General features: G+C 42.6%; 1 protein-coding gene across 2 annotated transcripts in view; it reads right to left on the bottom strand.

The window, feature by feature from the left end:
- The window catches only part of RFX4 (regulatory factor X4), a 143,912-nt gene that overhangs the window by 8,425 nt on the left and 114,819 nt on the right, over nt 1–20,668 (bottom strand). The window contains exons 16-17 of one of the 2 annotated variants that reach the window (XM_077468462.1): nt 9,757–9,916; nt 9,109–9,247 (exon numbers count right to left, since the gene is read on the bottom strand). In XM_077468462.1, the coding sequence (XP_077324588.1) occupies nt 9,109–9,247; nt 9,757–9,916 (299 nt within the window). The remainder of the gene's footprint in view (nt 1–9,108; nt 9,248–9,756; nt 9,917–20,668) is intronic. The other variant, XM_077468463.1, reaches the window with a different exon arrangement.

Genomic DNA, 20,668 nt, shown 5'->3' with positions numbered 1-20,668 from the left:
CAGTGACACTGTCACTAGGCAGAATGGGAAGATGCTTGTTTACATTAGCATCTCCCTGTTCTTCCTCCCTGTGAGGTGATCACGGGTATCTCTGCGGTGATCGAGTCCACGGGACCCGCGACCCGACTCACGGAGCTTGCCACGTGTGCGTGGCCACCTCTTAAAAGGCAACGTACAGGTACGTGATTCTGCCTGTACGAGCCCTTCTGCCGTCGTATATCGCCGTGAGGAGGTCGGCAGGTTTTTTTCTTACAAAAGTGGAGTTACCGTAGTCTCTATCAGAAGCCTATTTGACAGGGTGACCACACAGGAGCACACCTGTGAAAGACCGGGACAGAGTATTCTAGCATTATCACAGGAAGAATCTGAATAAGGACATTCACAGTACTATAATTGGGTATTATTTTGATGAAAGCTTTAACAAAGTTGTAGGTTTTAATTAGGGTCGGCACATAGCAGCATGCTGACAGGACAGGCTTTTCTACCCAGGCTGTGGCTGTTTCTAGAAAAAAAAAAAAACTCTAAAACTGTGAACGTTTCTTGTTTTCATACACCTGGGATACATTTTGGTAGAATTAACCTGAATGTTCAATTAGACTTTAAAGCGACACTTAAAAACTAAATAAATAATTAAATAAATATATATATATTGTATATAGATATATAAATATAAGAGAGAGAGAGATATCTTGAGATTATATATATATAGGTAGATATATATATATATATATATATCCTGACAGGTATAAAATACCCACAGTAGTTAAGAGTTCTCTTCCTCCACCCAATGGTACAGAATTCTCTGGTGGTGTTGAAGCTTTCCCATTTCCTCTCACCTCCCACACGTTCCTATAGGTCAGTTTTAAAGCCCATCATAGTGATAGACCAGTAGAAATATTTGATGGGAGGCAGAGTAAGCAAGCAAACACAGACTAAGATTTACCTGCTCAGATCATCCTAGCATTCAGGAACTGAAACCTACTGTAGAATATCATACTCAAAGTGGCACTGGGAAATTTTAGACTTTGCAAGTGTAGTCAGATGAAGGAAAACCTCAAACAAGCTCAATAGATCTGGTGAGGCAGCACCCATACAGCAAGACTACCCTAGATGGGCACCCAACAGTAGCTGAAACCATAGAAGTACAGAAAGGAGCGCCAGATCAAAACCGGATAAAAGAGCCCAAGATAATTTTAATTGTTGGTTAAAAAAAAACAGCCAGAATGTTTCAGGGGCAACACCATTCCCCCTTCATTGGGGCTCATCAAAGGATAAAACTTGGAGTAAACATTAAATCATATCTGTTATAGAACCAGTGTTGAACAGTCCACATGGAATATCAACTTGCTGAGTAATGAAGTTGAAACCTGCTGCAGCCCCTGTTAGTTTCCTTTATCACAGAATCTGTTTAAATATGTAAATTATTATCATTATACAGGATTTATATAGCGCCAACATTTTACGCAGCGCTTTACAATGTAGAGGGGAGGCAGTACAATTACGATACAGTTCAATATAGTATTTAAATGAAATACAGCCAAAAAGTAAGATTCTATCATAATGGCTAAAGATCTGTGGACCTGAATATGAGAGCATGGGGGTAATTTAACCCACAAAAATCTACTCTAAACTGAATTAACAGCCTTGGATGAACTAAACCATTACATATTGCTATCCTTACATAATGTTAATGAGCAGGGCCCTCTGATTCCTCCTGTATTAAATTGTATTGTAACTGTACTGTCTGCCTTCACGTTGTAAAGCGCTGCGCAAACTGCTGGCGCTATAAAAATCCTGTTTAATAATAATGTATAAGATTTCAGAGTTGCCTGATTAGTTATCTGCTATATTAACAAGCAGGAAGACGAAGATAATACAGAAAACAGAGCCAGCTATGTTCCACTTACACAGTCACAGCTGTGAATGTCACCAGTTTAAAGGACAAAACAAAATCTAAAAATGATACAGACACTTCGGCCACATAATAAATGCTATTATGACGGGAAGATGGAAAGTTTTGTCATTTTGGGTCAGCTAATTGAAAAATGACTCATTATTTTTTTTTCCCCCTGCCTGTTACAGTGAAGAGACTATTGAAAGACAATGTTTTAAGACCGCACCACTGGCATGCGCCTCACCACGTTCCAGTGAACTTTCTATTCAGCCCTTGTTACAAACATACAAACTTAGCCATCTGCACAGGGGCTGGCGTGGTGCGTCCACAGTCACCTCTCACACTGAACATCCGGTTTTATGAAGGGGACTAGAGTCCTACAAGCCAGGCTTCTAGTGATCTTTGTGGAGGATGAAGGCGACATTTGTTTTGCTACTCTCAACAGGAAATGACCACTTTCTGGATCAGCTAATTCTTTTTTGACATGGGCCATTAACCCTTTAGTGGTGGTAGTTTAAGGGATAAGTGCACTTTCACATATAGTGCGCTTTTCATGCCTGTCTAAACCTAAAGTAGCCCCTTGTCCTGTCCCAGATGCCTACTTTCCTGAATGTTGACATACCATGGTGGAAATCTTCTTGCAACTGGCTGTGACTGCTCAATTGATCCCCATACACTTCTGGTGAACATAGCCAGTCTTGTGAGTCAGCCTCATAGGACAGGTTCACTGCACAGTTTTGGCAAGAAGATTTTGGTTGCAGGAAGTCAACATTGCAGCAGGCTGTGAGATACAGGTTAACATCTGGGGCAGGGGAGTTTGGGATACTTTAGGTTAGGGGCTGGGCAAGTAGCCTATATGCAGTCATCTTTTAAGACCCTATACCCACTGCCATTTTCAAAGTTGAACTCCAGGCAGGTATAAGACACAAGCTTCTTTGGGCTTATTTGCAAAATCCTTTTCTTTTTTTAACAATTTAAATTTTTTTTTTTGTGAAAACCAATAATGTATGCCCTTCTAATTCTGAAATAAAGTATATGTGAACCCTTACCTTGTACAACCTATTCAGTTTAGAATAGAAATGAAAGGCAAAACGTTGGTGTATGTGTATATATATATATATATATATATATATATATATATATATATATATATATATATACTGTGTATGTACGTGTTTTATATATATATATATTGCCTGGGTGGAGAGCAACCCTCTCTGACATGTTTCACCCTTACAGGCTTAATCAGAGAGATTTTATATGCATTCTGTAATCCTGTACCTTAATCTGTGCTTTGCCCATGGAGGTTAAAGAAAATGGTTCACTTTAATCTCGTCACCATAAGCTACATATATCTTTCTTTTGCCTTGAGCTGCTCTGTTTGTCTGCTGGGAAAGAAGAGAGGAAGCACTGTATAAGCTTTATTCGCTAACACAGGGCTGAGGATTGCCATGCTCAGCCCTGTGGTCAAATGGGAGGAAGGGGAGAGAGTCATACAGTGGTGTGAAAAAGTGTTTGCCCCCTTCCTCATTTCCTGTTCCTTTGCATGTTTGTCACACTTAAGTGTTTCGGAACATCAAACCAATTTAAACAATAGTCAAGGACAACACAAGTAAACACAAAATGCAATTTGTAAATGAAGGTGTTTATTATTAAAGGTGAAAAAAAATCCAAACCATCATGGCCCTGTGTGAAAAAGTGATTGCCCCCTAAACCTAATAACTGGTTGGGCCACCCTTAGCAGCAACAACTGCAACCAAGCGTTTGCGATAACGTGCAATGAGGCTTTTACAGCGTCCTGGAGGAATTTTGGCCCACTCATCTTTGCAGAATTGTCCTAATTCAGTTACATTAGAGGGTTTTCGAGCATGAACGGCCTTTTTAAGGTCATACCACAACATCTCAATAGGATTCAGGTCAGGACTTTGGCTAGGCCACTCCAAAGTCTTCATTTTGTTTTTCTTCAGCCATTCGGTGGTGGACTTGCTGGTGTGTTTAGGATCATTGTCCTGCTGCAGAACCCAAGTTTGTTTCAGCTTGAGTACACGAACAGATGGTCGGACATTCTCCTTCAGGATCTCTTGGTAGACAGCAGAATTCATAGTTCCTTTTATCACGGCAAGTCTTCCAGGTCCTGAAGCAGCAAAACAGCCCCAGACCATCACACTACCACCACCATATTTTACTGTTGGTATAATGTTCTTTTTATGAAATGCAGTGTTCCTTCTATGCCAGATATACTTGGACACACACCTTTCAAAGAGTTCCACTTTTGTCTCATCGGTCCACAGAATGTTGTCCCAAAAGTCTTGGGGATCATCAAGATGTGTTGTGGAGAAATTGAGACGAGGTTTGATGTTCTTTTTGCTCAGCAGTGGTTTTCTCCTTGGAACTCTGCCATGCAGGCCATTTTTGCCCAGTCTTTTCCTGATGGTGGAGGCATGAACGCTGACCTTAACTGAGGCAAGTGAGGCCTGCAGTTCCTTGGACGTTGTTGTGGGGTCTTTTGTGACCTCTTGGATGAGTCGTCGCTGCGCTCTTGGGGTAATTTTGGGCGGCCGGCCACTCCTGGGAAGGTTCACCACTGTTCCATGTCTTCGCCATTTGTGGATAATGGCTCTCACTGTGGTTCGCTGGATTCCCAAAGCTTTGGAAATGGCTTTATAACCCTTTCCAGACTGATAGATCTCAATTACTTTCTTTCTCAATTGTTCCTGAATTTCTTTGGGTCTCGGCATGATGTGTAGCTTTTAAGGATCTTCTGGTGGACCTTACTGTGTCAAGCAGCTCCTATTTAAGTGATGCCTTGATTGTGAACAGGTGTGGCAATAATCAGGCCTGGGTGTGGCTAGAGAAATTGAACTCAGGTGTGGACAACCACAGTTATAGTATGTTTTAACAAGGGGGGCAATCACTTTTTCACACAGGGCCATGATGGTTTGGATTTTTTTTCACCTTTAATAATAAACACCTTCATTTACAAATTGCATTTTGTGTTTACTTGTGTTGTCCTTGACTATTGTTTAAATTGGTTTGATGTTCCGAAACACTTAAGTGTGACAAACATGCAAAGGAACAGGAAATGAGGAAGGGGGCAAACACTTTTTCACACCACTGTATGCTCCTTCCTAACAAAATTAATGGGCATTTTTATTCACCTCTGGCTGCCAAAAGAAGTGGCAGGATTGTAAAGAGAAAGTAAACTGCCCTTGATCGACAAATGCAGGTCTGTATTAAAGGTCAACTTTTCATTTAAAGTGGAAGTAAACCCATCGATTTAAACAGTTAAAAAAAAAGGCATGCCGGGAATGCTAACTGCACATTGGCTGTGCTCTCAGCCAAACTATCAAACCATTCAATGGCTGGTGTCATAACGAATCACATGTGCAGCACCATAGCAGTTGAAGATTAAACAGAGGCAAAGATGGCAGCTTCCTTGGCTGAAAACGATAGGGGAGTTTACTTCCACTTTAATTAGTTCCTCCACCATGCTAAGTGCTGCCCATTGGGAAAATACTTAGCTTTCTTCTTCAATTCAGCGATTCCTCCTCCAACAAGGTCCTGCTTGCCACCTCTTCATACTGCACATGCATGCCGATGGCCCCCCTTCTTACCTATGGGTGAGCTGTACTCCACTGGAGGCCCATGTACGGTATCTCACAAAAGTGAGTACACCCTTCACATTTTTGTAAATATTTTGTTATATCTTTTCATGTGACAACCCTGAAGAAATTACACTTTGCTACAATGTTAAGTAGTGAGTGTACAGATTGAATAACAGTGTAAATTTGCTTTCCTCTCACAATAACTCAACACACAGCCATTAATGTCTAAACCGCTGGCAATAAAAATGAGTACACCCCTAAGTGAAAATGTCCAAATTGGGCCCAATTAGCCATTTTCCCTCCCCGGTGTCATGTGACTCATTAGCCTTACAAGGTCTCAGGTGTGAATGGGGAGCAGGTGTATTAAAGTTGGTGTTATCGCTCTCACTCTCTCATACTGGTTATTCAAAGTGCAACATGGCATTTCATGGCAAAAGAACTCTCTGAGGATCTGAAAAAATAATAATTTTTGCTCTACATAAAGATGGCCTAGGCTATAAGAAGATAGTCTAGGAAATAAGAAGATTGAAAAGACCCTGAAACTGAGCTGCAGCACGGTGGCCAAGACCATACAGTGGTTTAACAGGACAGGTTCCACTCAGAACAGGCCTCACCATGGTCGACCAAAGAAGTTCAGTGCATGTGCTCAGCGTCATATCCAGAAGTTGTCTTTGGGAAATAGACATATGATTGCTGCCAGCATTGCTGCAGGGGTTGAAGGGGTGGGGGGGGTCAGCCAGTCAGTGCTCAGACCATGCGCCACACACTGCATCAAATTGTTCTGCATGGCTGTCGTCCCAGAAGGAAGCTTCTTCTAAAGATGATGGCCCACAAGAAGGCCCACATTCAGTTTTCTGAAGACAAGCAGACATGGATTACTGGAACCATGTCCTGTGGTCTGATGAGACCAAGATAAACTTATTTGGTTCAGTGTCAAGCAACAAGTGTGTCTTGCCTACAGTCAAGCATGGTGGTGGGAGTGTCATGGTCTGGGGCTGCATGAGTACTGCCGACACTGGGGAGCTACAGTTCATTGAGGGAACCATGAATGCCAACATATACTGTGACCTACTGAAGCAGAGCATGATCCCCTCCCTTTGGGCTTCAGGGCAGTAATCTAACATGGTAACGAACCCAAACACACCTCCAAGATGACCACTGTCTTGCTAAAGAAGCTGAGGGTAAAGGTGCTAGATTGGCCAAGCATGTCTCCAGACCTAAACTCTATTGAGCATCTGTGGGGCATCCTCAAACGGAAGGCGGAGGAGCGCAAGGTTTCTAACATCCACCAGTTCCGTGATATCGTCTTGGAGGAGTGAAAGAGGACTGCAGTGGCAGTGGCAACCTGCAAAGCTCTGGTAAACTCCATGCCCAAGAGGGTTAAGGCAGTGCTGGAAAATAATGTTGGCCACACAAAACATTGACACTTTGGGCCCAATTTGGACATTTTCACTTAGGGGTGTACTCACTTTTGTTGCCAGCAGTTTGGACATTAATGGCTGTGTGTTGAGTTATTTTGAGGGGACAGAAAATGTCAACGGTTATACAAGCTGTACACTCACTACTTTACATTGTAGCAAAGTGTCATTTCTTCAGTGTTGTCACATGAAAATATATAACAAAATATTTACAAAAATGTGAAGGTTGTACTCACTTTTGTGAGATACTGTGTGTGTGTATATATATATATATATATATATATACCGTATATATATATATATATATATATACAGTATATAAAATGGGAACATTGAATTAGTTTGGTATGAGATTATGAGAATCTGGTTATTTCCAAATACATATCTCTTTTGAGAGTAAGGAGGGTGTATAGGGAGTTGATTTTTCTTTGAATGACGTTTATTCTGTGCGTAAAAGTCTGAGCCATATCCCCACTTCCTCCTACTATTTTGTTAAAATCAATGTATAAAATATGTGCTGAGGGCCATCTTTCCTGGAAAGCTTCATTCTAAATGAAGGCTTTAAATGCTTAAAGCGGTAGTAAACCCGCAATTTTTTTTTTTTTTTTTTTAAAACCTGCAAAGCAAAAGGCATAATGAGCTAGTATGCACCGCATACTAGCTCATTATGAAATACTTACCTTAGAACGAGGCCCCGACATCTCGCCCGATCCACGCCGAGGGAGCTGACATGCTCCCTCGGCGTCTCTTCCGGGTATCGCGGCTCCGGCGCTGTGAGTGGCCGGAGCCGCGATATCGTCACTCCCGCACATGCGCGCGGGAGATTTAAATCCGGCCGGACGAGCGCTGCTGGATTTTCACGGAGAGAACCCCCTTGTGCGCATGTGCCGCTGCAGTCAGCGGCGCATACCGAGGGGAATATCTCCTAAACCGTACAGGTTTAGGAGATATTTTTTTTACCTACAGGTAAGCCTTATTATAGGCTTTCCTGTAGGTAAAAGTTAAAAAAGTGGGTATACAACCACTTTAAGATACCTATCTAATGTTGATTGCGTCAACATTTTTTTTTTCTTGTGACCCTGTTCAATTTCTGAAGAATGTTGCTTTTTGGACGTCACTATATGTCAAGGCACTTACAAAACAGAAAAAATAAAAAGCTGGAATATAGTTTACAATAGGGCAAAGTGTATATATTTTTTTTCTTTTACAAGGTCATTATATTTTTCTGAATTTGAAATATGCCATTGTTATAACTCAATTAAGCAGTCATTGTTATTACACAATAAAATGGACCTGCATTTAAGGTTAAGGTCACTTTTATAAGAAAAATGAAAATTTTTTGCATTAAAAAAAAACTGCATTTCTTTTTACAGGAGCCTGCAAAGCATTGCACCATATTTGGAAGCTGCAGGGTTATCTAAAACAATAAAACTACCTTTAGTCTAGATTTGTTGAATGTTGGAAATGAGAAGTCAGGATCTCAGGAAACAATTTAGGTGATTATTTAGCGGAATGTGAACAATAAAGCTCAATACACACGGGCCGAATGTTGGGCAGCATCTGTCCATGTGTACTGCAGTCGGGCCGACAGGTTTCTGTCGAAGGGGCATGACCAAAAAAGGTCTGCTGATTGGCTCCCGATCAGCGGTCTCAGTCAATGGCCAATGTTCTGTAGGGGGGGGCACCCCCCTGATGGAACACGAGAACAGCAGAAGAGATCCTGCTGGCATGAACAAAAAACTAGGGTTGCCACCTAATCCGTTTAAAACAGTGGTCATCAACCCTGTCCTCAGGGCCCACTAACAGGCTAGGTTTGCAAAATAACTGAAATACATCACAGGTGATATAATTTGCTCCTCAGTGATTGCAGTATTCTAGTCTGCATCTCCCCAAGGTAATACATAAAACGTGGCCTGTTAGTGGGCCCTGAGGACAGGGTTGATGACCACTGTTTTAAAACCAAACATGTATTAATTACACCGGTTCTGTGACTGATTAAGATGGCAATTAAACTCGCTTGGTGCCTTATCTGCATTAAATTAGCCCCAAAACCTGTGTAATTCATATGTGTTCAGGTTTAAAGGGATGAAGTGTCAACCCTAGTGTGTACTAGGCTTTAATTTTGGGTGGAGTGAACCTCTGAATTATAATTGTACAACTGTTAAATAAGCATGACTCAAGTTATACAAACCTGGGAGGTGCTTCTGTGGTAGGCTGTATAATGAAGAGGCCCCGTTATTCCAGCCTCGTGGGGTAAAGATGTATATTGTGATGCTATTGGATGATGACTCTGATTGCCGTAAGTTCCATAATTATAGCTCCCTGTATACCTGAAAAATAAAACATCAATAGGTGACATATTTGGAGTCATTAAGTTCTGCACTAACTACGTAAGTTTTCATTCACATATATAAAAGTTTATTGTGTTGCACTTGGCACCCCTGCATTATTATACTATATTGCTACATTCAAGGCAATGGGGGTTGATTTACTAAAACTGGAGAGTGAAAAATCTGGTGCAGCTGTGCACAAAAACCAGCTTGCAGTTTTTTTGTAAAAGCTTAATTGAACAAGCTGAAGTTAGAAGCTGATTGGCTACCATGCACAGCTGCACCAGATTTTGGCTCATCTAAAACCTGTACAAATTAAATAAAAAGGGCTTCCAGGAGGATGGAGCTTAGGTTAACACCAATTATGCATAAAAAAAACACAGCATGCCCCCATCCATATAATAAGAATCATTCAATTCAGGTTCTATTGTTATCCAAAACTATGCAATTTTCCCGAAAACACTTTAGAGAAAAGGACCCTTTGTAGGTGATTTAATAGTTTTACTTACCCATGTTCTTCTCGATGTGGATAAACGGGTATTCGATGCGTGACAGAAGGGGACATGTGTGCACTCCTCATACACGGGACTTGCTGGGGGCTCTCAGGAGGTCCATTAGCAGCTGTGGTGACAGTGTAGGTTAGAGACCATGTATATGACTGCATTGAACCTACAGAAATGAAGCCGGGAATCACATTACACAACAATATTTGTCTCATCTTCAGAATCAGAACTTAAAGGACCCCTGTCATTTTTACAAAGAAGAGACAGATGTTTCATGAGCCAACGAGCCAATTAGCTTGCTAGAGTCCAAGGTATCCATCTCCAAGGTAAACGGCTACTTTCAATGTAAGCAATTTGTAAATCTATTTAGTTTCCTATTATTTAAGACTTAATTAAGATTCTAGGAAAGAGTAACATTAATTATATTAATGCCCCTTTTAACGTTCAGTCACTTTCTGTATTAGAAACAGAAAGCAAGAGGAAACCTCTTCAAAGTGAGGAGAAGTGAGGAGAAACCCCTTCTTAGGTAGTTTTCACAAGAACAAGGGTCCTCATTAGAAGACTGCTTTTCACCCCCTGTTCCGGTGACAACTGTAAGCGTTTGCATTTCCCGTCATTTTCTCTTTCCTTGTCAATAATGATCTGTACAAATGGGGTGAATCTACCTAGCAGGGAAACAGACACCAATACAAATCCAACAGAGCTTCCAACAGAAAAAAATGAATAATGTATTAAAAGAGAAGTATTTTTTGGCCAAACTTTTCTTGTGGGTAACAGAAGTGCGCCTACTTGTACTTTCTTGTGACCCAGAATCAGCCAACGGCGGGCTAAAGCTCACTGTCAACTCACGTCACAGAACTGCTCCAGGCTCTATAAGGATCCAGACCATATTGTCAGTATCCTCTCAGCTGTTCTTTGGATAGCAGGCTTTGTCTCTCAGCATTCAGCTGAGAGTCAGTGCCAACTGTGCCCGTCCTCCCCATTTCAGTCCGGTGCTCCAATGAGCACTGGAGGGAGAGAGTGGACAGCAGGTGACTGACAGACACTGCTCTTCACTCAGAGAAGTTTGAGAACTGAGCAATAAGGAGTCATGAAATTGCTCAGTTCTTGGTCTTAGTCAGCCATAGTCCAGTACAGCAGTGACCAGTCGAGATTCGAACCATCTAAGGACAGACTGATTATGCTCAAATCAATCTGTGAATCAACTCGTGAACAACCAGCATGTTGGATTTTTACATGCGATTATTGTTAGCGATTTTCTCTCTTTCAAATCATGGTTACAGGAAAGAAAATTGCATCATCTATGGCCTGCTTTAAATCTGGTAAGGGACTGCTGCAGCATCACTGTGATACTGCAGGATATAGAGAAGTATGTACTGTATGTTTTTTTTTTTTTTTGTGAAGTTCACCAATGTTTTCATTTGAACAAATGAATACAGCTCAGTATTCAAAAGTTTTCTTTTGAATACTGAGCTGTATTAATTTGTGCTTTTTATATCTGCCAGGAGTTCAGCTTTAAAACAAAACATCACGTAAAAAATAGTGAGTGATAACATGAATAAGCAATTAATTTGAACGTGAGCAAAGCTTTAGATTATTAGTTATTAGAAAAGGATTTTATCTATTGTATTTGGAGGATATACATGACCTGGAATTTCCAACTTTGGGTAAAGTTTAACTTTCCAGGCTGCAGTATGATTACAATTGAGCAACACCCATATCTATTGAAAATCTATTGTCTCAGGGTTTTCCCTCAGGAAAGATTTTGCAGTGTGGACCACCCAGTTTGTTAGCTCATTAGTATTTGTTTATGTAAATGACCAGGGAGAAATGTGAACCAAGTCAAACAAAAGATGCAAGAGGAGCAATCATTTGCATTGCTTTACAGACTTTTGAGTACAGACTGCTACTTCTAGACGGCAAGCCAACCAGAACAACCAGTAGCTCTGTTTTGCATGAAAGCTTCCTAAAGCAATTGTTACCATCTAATCGCAGTCAGCTAAGTTAGTAATCACAATGGCCAATGCGCCGCCAAAGATCACAGGGAGTTAAAAAAACACAGGACAATACCCAAGTTTACCTGCATGCACAAACAGAAAAATGTATGCAGCACTTAAAACAAAATGTGCATGAATGAAAATAACATTTGTGAAAATGTCCACCACGTAAAATGGTACAAAATTTATGAAGACCAAACAGTCTAAAAATCTATAAACATTGTCCGTGAATAGATGTAAACATCAATGCAGATCAGAATGTGAAAATATCAAGTGAGGAAATCTTGTGAAGAAATCTCATGAAGACACTGCCACCGATTGGTTAAAGGCTTACCAGATAGGTTGGACTTGAAAGGTCATATACCTCTCAAGTCAAAAAAGCTTGGGTGTCAAAAACACCATGGTAGATGGAAAACCACCAAAACTCCTGATGGTAACTTTATCACTGACTTGGAACAGCATGGGGCTCCAATGTAAGTTCAAATGGACATCAAAAGGAATGCAGCCAATGGAAGGACATTCAGGGAGGTGAAATCAGCTCACACGATAAGACTAAGAGAATACCCCAGATGAAGTCTACTCAGACAAAACACATCAGGTGACGTGCCGTTACTACCATTGTGCCATCCTATGTGATTTACTCTTGATTGACATGTGAGTGTTCAATTTTTATTCTTTTATATTAAAACAATTTGAAACGGTATCACACTATTTGAACCTGTTTTTATTCTCTTGGTTTTATAGTGTGAGCTGATTTTACCTCCCTGAATGTCCTTCCATTGGCTGCATTCCTTTTGATGTCCGTTTGAACTTACATTGGTGCCCCATGCTGTTCCAAGTCAGCGATACCGTTACCATCAGGAGTTCCGGTGGTTTTCCATCTACCATGGTGTTTTTGACACCCACACTTTTTTGACTTGAGAGGTATATGCTCCTTCGAGTCCAACCTATCTGGTAAGCCTTTAACCAATCGGTGGCAGTATCTTCACGAGATTTCTTCACAAGATTTCCTCACTTGATGTTTTCACATGCTAATCTGCATTGATGTTTACATCTATTCACGGACAGTGTTTATAGATTTTTAGACTGTTTGGTCTTCATTCATTTTGTACCATTTCAGGTGGTGGACATTTTCACAAATGTTATTTTCATTCATGCACATTTTGTTTCAAGAGCTGTATAATTTTTTCTGTTTGTTTATATGCCACTTGTTCTCAGCTATGCTGGCTTCTTAAACCTTTTTTACACAGCGTGGTTTATCCTGTAACACTACCTGCATGCACATACTTTTTTTGAAGAGAAAATTAAACCTAAATATCAACTATGAACAAACTCAAGATACAGATGGGACTGCTAGAGAACATGACAATTTCTGCCCCTCAAAGGCTAAGTTCATCTTTTACAAAAAAATATAAAATGCACATCTTTTTAAAGGTAAATAAATGTGCATTTATTATTTCTTAAAACAGCAGCCTGTAAGACATTGCATGGCTCCTGCAGGCACTCAGTAAGATGTCTGCTTGTACCTCATATGGGCAGAAAGTTACTGAATGGCAAGAAGAATCAATGGACTATGAGAGTGCTCACTAGTGCCCTTGCAGTTCATTGAGAACTACAAGCTGTAGTCCACGGAGGCCTACGGTAGATATGATTTAATCATTCTCAGAAGTCTGTGAATGAATGACAGGTCCATGTGGATGGAGCCCTGCACAGCTGCGCTGTTTGACCTTCTCACGCTGACTGCCTCCTGGCCCTTTAAGAGTTCTAAAAGCCGAGAGGCGGAGGTGAGCATTCAGGTCATGTGACCAATGTGATTGTCATAGCGGTCACATTTTGGATTGGAAAGCTTCCAATAGCAAGTATGTATCAAGAACTTTCTGCTACCAGTCGGCTAATGTGGTAGGAGCGTGCAGGGAGTGCGCTCTCTCTGCATGGTAAGTTTGTTTAACAGGGCCACTTATATGCATGCAGCCGGCGTCAAGGGGTTCATCTGTGACAGCGGTAGTGGGGAGTTGTTCATCTGCCTGCTGTCACGGGAGGGGGGGTGGTGGGGGAATCAGGGGGAGAGGAGTGGAACATGTTACAAAGGTGAACTTATCCTTTAACAAATCAAGGCTTCCACATTTGAGCTCCTACAACCCACATTTAATATATATCTGAAAGATCCATTTTATAGGGTTTAGGTTAAAATTTAAAAGAGAGAAGGGATAGATGGCACAGAAAAAGTAAAATATAAAAAAAGAAAAAGTCATGTAAATAAGTACTAGAAGCCAGTGTAAAGAATATTTTCCTTCACTGAGGAAGCACCTAAGTATAGAAAACCAGACTATAGTCTGAAGGGGTCTCAAACATTTAGGCATACAAATCAGTTGGGCTTTAATCACTAAGTAAATAGGACATCCAAAATGTCAGGAATTTGTTTCAAGTTTGTCTGCTAGATGGAAAATCAGTATTTACATGTTTCACAGATAATCACCAAAGTGTGGTTTATAGAGCTCACTAAGCTTTCCTACCAGAAATCTTTTAAAAGGACTTTTCCTTACTGTTTTCAAAGGATTAAACCTGTCTTTGCCTTATCCTCTGACTGCATATCCCACTGGCAAACAAACTATCTCTTCAGTGGGACAATAGATATGTAGATTGCCATAGGACCACCATAGTAAAGTCAATTCATTTTTGGAATGGTTTTCCCATTTCTTAAAATGGACCGGTACGCAAAAAGTGAAGATTTTCTATGTTATAGGCAGCCATCCCAAGTCTCCCGCGAGGTGCGGGAACCTTACGCATTTCGGGAGCGGCTCCTGGACACCCGCAAGTGCTGCCCAATATCTCGGCTGTGGCGCTGATCCTGGATGGTCCCCTGGTTCACAGCCGGGGATGATCGGTGCAGCAGGAGGGACAGCTGTGAACACTGATCTCCCTGTATAGCTGACAGCCGCTTCTTATTCTCTCCCTCCTGCGACTGTCGCCTACAAAGCTATACAGGGACTGCTGCACCGATCATCCCCGGCTGTTCCCTGTATCCTCCTCCTCCAGCCCCCCCTCTGTGTCCTTCTCCCCGTTCTTCTACAGCTCCCCTCCGTGTCTTTTTCCCCCGTTTTTCCACAGCTCCCCTCCGTGTCCTTCACCCCCGTTCTTCTACAGCTCCCTACCGTGTCCTTCACCCCCGTTCTTCTACAGCTCCCCTCCACGTCCTTCATCCCCTCCATCCTCCGTCTGTCAGGATGGAGAGTGGAGGAAGGGACCGGTTATTTGCCGGCCCCTTCCTTTTCTGAATTGGACACAGTGAGCAAGAGCACTCCTGTGTCCTGTGAAAACTGAGCAGAGTAACCTGTGTGTTTACTCTGTTCAGTTTCTGAATGGACAGGAGCCTCTGTCTTCTGTCCATTCATCTTCAATTCTGAGAAAGGGACTGGGGAATCAATGTCCCTTTTCCTGTCTCCAAGAGGAGATGTCAGGGCCCTGGCAATGGGGACTCCATCTTACCTTGAGACCCCATCTTCCCTGGGGACCAGGACACCATCTCCCCTAAGAACAGCAACCTGAACCCCATCTACAGACAATGCTGGCTGGCAGGGCTGGTGTCAGCCACCCTAGGGTGCCGGAATGGAGGAGGGCAGAACACACAGAGGAAATCTGAATCCCCAGCCATTTGGGGGGTGTACCAGCAGGGATTACTGGACACTTGGGAGGGGCAGCAGTACCAGCATGGGGAGGTTGGAGGACAGACAGGGGTCTAGCAGTACTAGTGTGGGGTGGCGGGAGGATGGGAGGGTACAGCAGTACCAGCAAGATATGCTCTCCAGCCCCTGTGTACTCTTTCCCGGACCCCCTCGTCAGCTCTGCCAGGTTCCCCCATCCCCTCTCCTGTTGGCTGCTGCTGGGGATCTGTCAGGATGGAGAGTGGGAAACGGGCCGGTGAATGTGTAATTTACCGCCCCCTTTTTTTCTGAATTGAGAGTCAGTGATCTGTACCGATCCCTGACTCTGTCCATTTATAACTGTGGGATATACTAAACTGTGTTTACTATGCTTTAGCTTATGGATGGACAGGAAGCTCTGTACAGAGCTATTCCTGTTCATTCAATCTATGTAGCTGAGGCGATTGGGGGCTGTGTCCTCAGTCTTCCTCTTTGTCTCAAAGGTGGAACATCAGAGGTATGTTTAGACCTCTGACATCTCACCAAAGTCCCCCAATGGAGCTCCTAAAAAATTGTAAAATAAAAAACTACTTATACCAGTGGCAGAACTACAGGGCTCACAAAGGTCATACCTGTGGCCAGGCCCTGGAGTTCCACCACCACCGAAGGACCCCCGGCTGGGGTACATGGGGGCCCTTCATGGTTTCTTGCACCGGGGCCCTGAAGGTTCTAGTTACGCCACTGGAATATAGCACTGTAGCCAAATTTCTGAATAACAGACTGTGGCCTGGGGTAGTAGGACTGCCAGGGATGGGGGAAGTCTAAACACATATCAGGTTAGGCAGGCCATACATGGTGCAAATTTATTTCCTGCAAATACGGGTTGCAGGAAAAAAATTTGCATGATTCCCCCATTAACACATACAGTGCTGACAGAGGAATCCCTCCTGCCGAGCAACTGTCTGCTCCTGGCAGGGGGAAGCCGTCCTCACTGGGAGAAGATAGTGATAATCGCTAAAGAATCCGGCAGGCTGATGGTACCCAAGTTGATCGGTTAACCAATTTGGTACATTCAGCCTGCCTATTAACAGTTCGAATCTCGGCAAGGATAGGCACAATACTATCTGTTTAATCAGTTTAGTACTTAAAGAGGGATTTCACTGTAAAAAAAAATATTAAAAGCCAGCAGCTACAAATACTGCAGCTGCTGACTTTTAATAAATGGACACTCACCTGTCCCAGGATCCAGCGATGTCGGCAGCCATGGCCGATCGATCGCTTGGCTCTTGGCTGCTGCCGCCTCCATTCTAGGTGAGGGAATCAGGAAGTGAAGCACTGCGGCTTCACTTCCCGATTCCCTACTGCGCATGCACGAGTCGCGCAGCGCAATAGCAATGGTCCACGCTGTCTCTGGGACCCATGTGTGTCCCAGCAGACAGTGCGCCGGGACAGGAAGAGGCATAGACTCCCGTAGGAGTCTATGCCCAGAAGTGGGTGCAAATACCTGTCTTAGACAGGTATCTGCACCCCCCCTCCTCCCTGAAAGGTGCCAACTGTGACACCGGAGGGGGGGTTCCAATGAGCGGAAGTTCCACTTTAGGGTGGAACCCCGCTTTAATCTTTCAAGTAGCTTTTGGTAGATGCTGTGTGTGAGAGTTAAACCAAAGAAGTTTCCTATACTGTATTTCTCAGGGACACTGTTGGTGGGTCTGTATACCTAATGTACCTATTAGGAGGGGTTGGACCTTTTATGTTATATAATGGAGATTTCAACAGGTGGCACCAGAACAGGACAAGGTGGATGTGAACATGCAAGACCCCTAGATTGACAGAAACAGAGAGCGGAATTATGACAGGCAGGTCTTGTGTTGGAGTATCCAATACAACCATACACAGAACAAGAGACTTAACTTAGCTAAGTTTTAACTAAGCTGTTTTAGATTTAGACTTAATTTGCCAATATTCAAATCATGCCTGGGGATGGCTGACCGATATCTGCTGAAGAGGCTAAATAGACATACACAGGTATGCAAACAGAAGGGCCAGTGTCAGGTGAATACAATTAAAGTGAAACTTCACCCAAAATGGGAAGTTCTGCTTGTTTGCTTCCCCCCCCCTCCTTCACTGCCACATTTAGAACTTTTTGGAGGGGAGTGGGTACCTGGTTTTGACAGGTACCCGCTTCCACTTCTGGTCAGATCGCTGTGGCGATATGTGCGGAAGCACAACCCTCCCTCCTTCTCCCTGCAGCCTTCTGGGACACATCACAGGTCCCAGAAGACTGCTGGACCATTCACAAAGTGCAGGGAAAATCGCGCATGTGCCTATAGGTAACTGGCTGTGAAACTTCACTGCTGGTTTCCCTTACCTAAGATGCCGACTCTTGAACCTGTATCTGATTGGATGAATCGGCTCGGGTGAGGGCATCACTGGATCCCTGGACAACTAAGTGTCCTAATTTTAAGACCCCGTTCACACTTGAGTGTTTTTCATCTCAAAGCTCGGCACTCAGAAAGGCTCAAAAAGTAAAATCCCATTAATTTCAATGGCCCGGGCAGATTTGAGTGTTTTTGTTCCCATAGACTTCAAGGGAAAATGCATGAACAGCAAGAAATCAGCGCAAACAGCAGCTCCCTTTCCCTTTTCTAGCATCACTCCACACCTTACAAAGGTTTCTATTGGCCACACCAAAAACACCTATAATATTTGCAAATCTGCTCAGAAAAATGCTCAAAAATGCCTAAAAAAACGCTTGAAAAAAAAAAGCCTGAAAACGCTCAACTCAAGTGTGAATGTAGCCTAAAAGTCAGCAGCTACAGTAAACATGGTAGGACTATAGACCCCCCTCCCCTTTCCTCTTCTTCATAACACAGGGAGAAGTTGTTTCCTGGTTCACAGAGATGAACAGGGCAGGGCTTATTATGGAAATTCAGATAACACTGGACACAGAACAGCACTTCATTTCTGTCAGGATTCAACATGTATTCTTTTTGGAAATGGAACAGATATAACAATACTCTTTCAGTGGTATATTTAACAAACCACAAAGGAGGGAATAGGAGAAGTTCATTGTTATGGTTTACATACACTTTACCCCTGCCCAGTCTGATCAACACAAAGATGCTCAGATCTGTTTTATCTCTGGCTTTTGTGTGGTGGTTTGTGGCGACCCTTTGGCTAGCCTTATTCAAAACCCCATGGCATGTTCTTAAATTTAAATCAGGGATTCTGGGGTTAAATGTGCCATTTGTAAATTCACTGCCTTTTTAATGTGTTTGCTTGGTGAATAAGTGGAGCAGAGTAGTTAAACGACACTGCAGGGTAAACTGGAGTACAGAATCCCATCACAATCTAAACAAATGGGCGCAGAGTGTGAGAATGGTGTGGAAGTCGGAGGCTGTAAAGTAGGGGCCCTTTTGGAACTTAGCAAGATAGATGGGTTAAATACAAGCTGTGCGCATTTGTAATGTGGTCAACAATGTCCCATCATAAGCTGTAGGCCAGGCATTGACTGCAGAAGCATACATCAAGCTGCTCTATAAACAGTTCACATGACAATAAAGACCTCCATGGAATTTAAAGCAGAAGTCCTTTGCCCAGGGGAAAGTTCCAGGACAATAAAAGCAGCCTCTTCCTAGTAAATGAGAGTTGACATTGTACACTTTAAAGATCAGGTATAGTGCAAACTGTAACAAATGTTATCCATTCACCATTTCTTTAGCCGCTTAGAGTTTAAACTTTATATACACATAGTAAACAGTAAATGCAATAACAATTTCCAAAAATATAACCCTTATGATTTAACAAAATAGAAATAAAATGAGGAAAGAAAGCTAAAGCAAACTGTATACATTATAATTTCCATTTTATTTTGCTGCATTTAATTATACAACTAGAAGAAGTAAGATAGTAAAACCTAAAGAATTCAAATTGTATGTAAATACTTTTAAAGATAGATCTATAACAGGTTTAAATTTTAAAAGAAAACGTCCTGCCTAGGTGCAAAAACTACAAGGTACCTTCCATTACTTTTAGGTTTAATGGACACGGGACATTTTTTTCCTCCACTGGAAGTCTTTGCTTTAGGGGAAAGCAGATAAAAAAAAAAAGCCTAGTGTCGCTTTGCAAATGCGCTTGGGTGCGTTTAGGCACACCAAGCATTTGGACGTTCACTCATTCCATTGGCCAGAATATTCATTTATTCTGGCCATTTAAATAAATGAAGGCTCAAGCACCAAAGCACCTAGCGTTTTGTTGTGTCTACACGTTTACATATGTCTAGGCGCATCTAACTTTTTCCACCAAAACGCTCTTCTTCTTAAAGTAAAAGTGAAGGGTTTTTTTGTCTGCTGTGATGATTTGGCGTATTTTAGCTCATTGGTAGTGCCAAGCAGTGAGTCCACTGAACTCCACAAAGTCAGTTTTAAGGCTTTTTCTACCCACATTTATTGAAAGGAAAGTAAAGATTCACAGCAGAATAGTTTCCCTCACAGGGGTCCTCACCATCAATGTGTCAAACCAAACAGTACTCCTCATGGCTCTTCTCTGTAGCATCTCTGTCTGCATAGGCCTCCTGCCTTGGTCCTCCAGACCATCAAACACAGTCCCAGTGTTCATGCACTAAACACTGAACCTTCCTCAGCTCTGACTGTTTCTCATGCAGCTTCCTGATGCTACATCCTTACAGGCTCAGCCTGTCCCTGCATGGACAGTATGGAGCAACGTGCTCCTAAAAGCTCCCTTGCACAGACTGACCCCCAGCTCCAACATAAGCCCAGTGCACACCTGGCTCATCAGTGTGCCAGTTTTCTGAAAAACCTGGCCCAAACTGACAAAATAAACAGTGGCACTGGCTCTCCTCTCTACACTGCATGTGCAGCCAGGGGAGGCTGCATGTGCAAAAAAAAAAAAAATAGGTTTGGGGGTCATAGCTTGGCGACCTGAGGTCATACAATTGTGTGTGTGTGTGTGTGTGTGGGGGGGGGGGGGGGGGTAAAAATTTGGGGCTCCTAGGACCTATGGTTCCGGAGATACAGGGCTCCTTGTGCAGCCTGACAGAAGCTACATACAAACCAGCCAGTTTAAATACAAGCTGGCACACTCTGTTTGTAGCAGACGGAGAGGATGAGCTCACAATGCCTCTTACTTCTTGTCGGAAGCACTGAGCTCAATGGACAGCTTGGAGCCTTGGACCAATGGTAAAGTACAATTGGCCCCAGCTGTCCAATAAAAATGCTGCAGTGGAGGCGGTCCTCAAACTTCATTAAGTTGTCCGTTAAG

Source organism: Lithobates pipiens, unplaced genomic scaffold, assembly GCF_037356315.1.
Source record: "Lithobates pipiens isolate NorthernLeopardFrog02 unplaced genomic scaffold, aLitPip1_a1.2 Scaffold_8, whole genome shotgun sequence".
NCBI lineage: Eukaryota > Metazoa > Chordata > Amphibia > Anura > Ranidae > Lithobates > Lithobates pipiens.
This window is presented reverse-complemented; position numbering and strand designations above follow the sequence as displayed.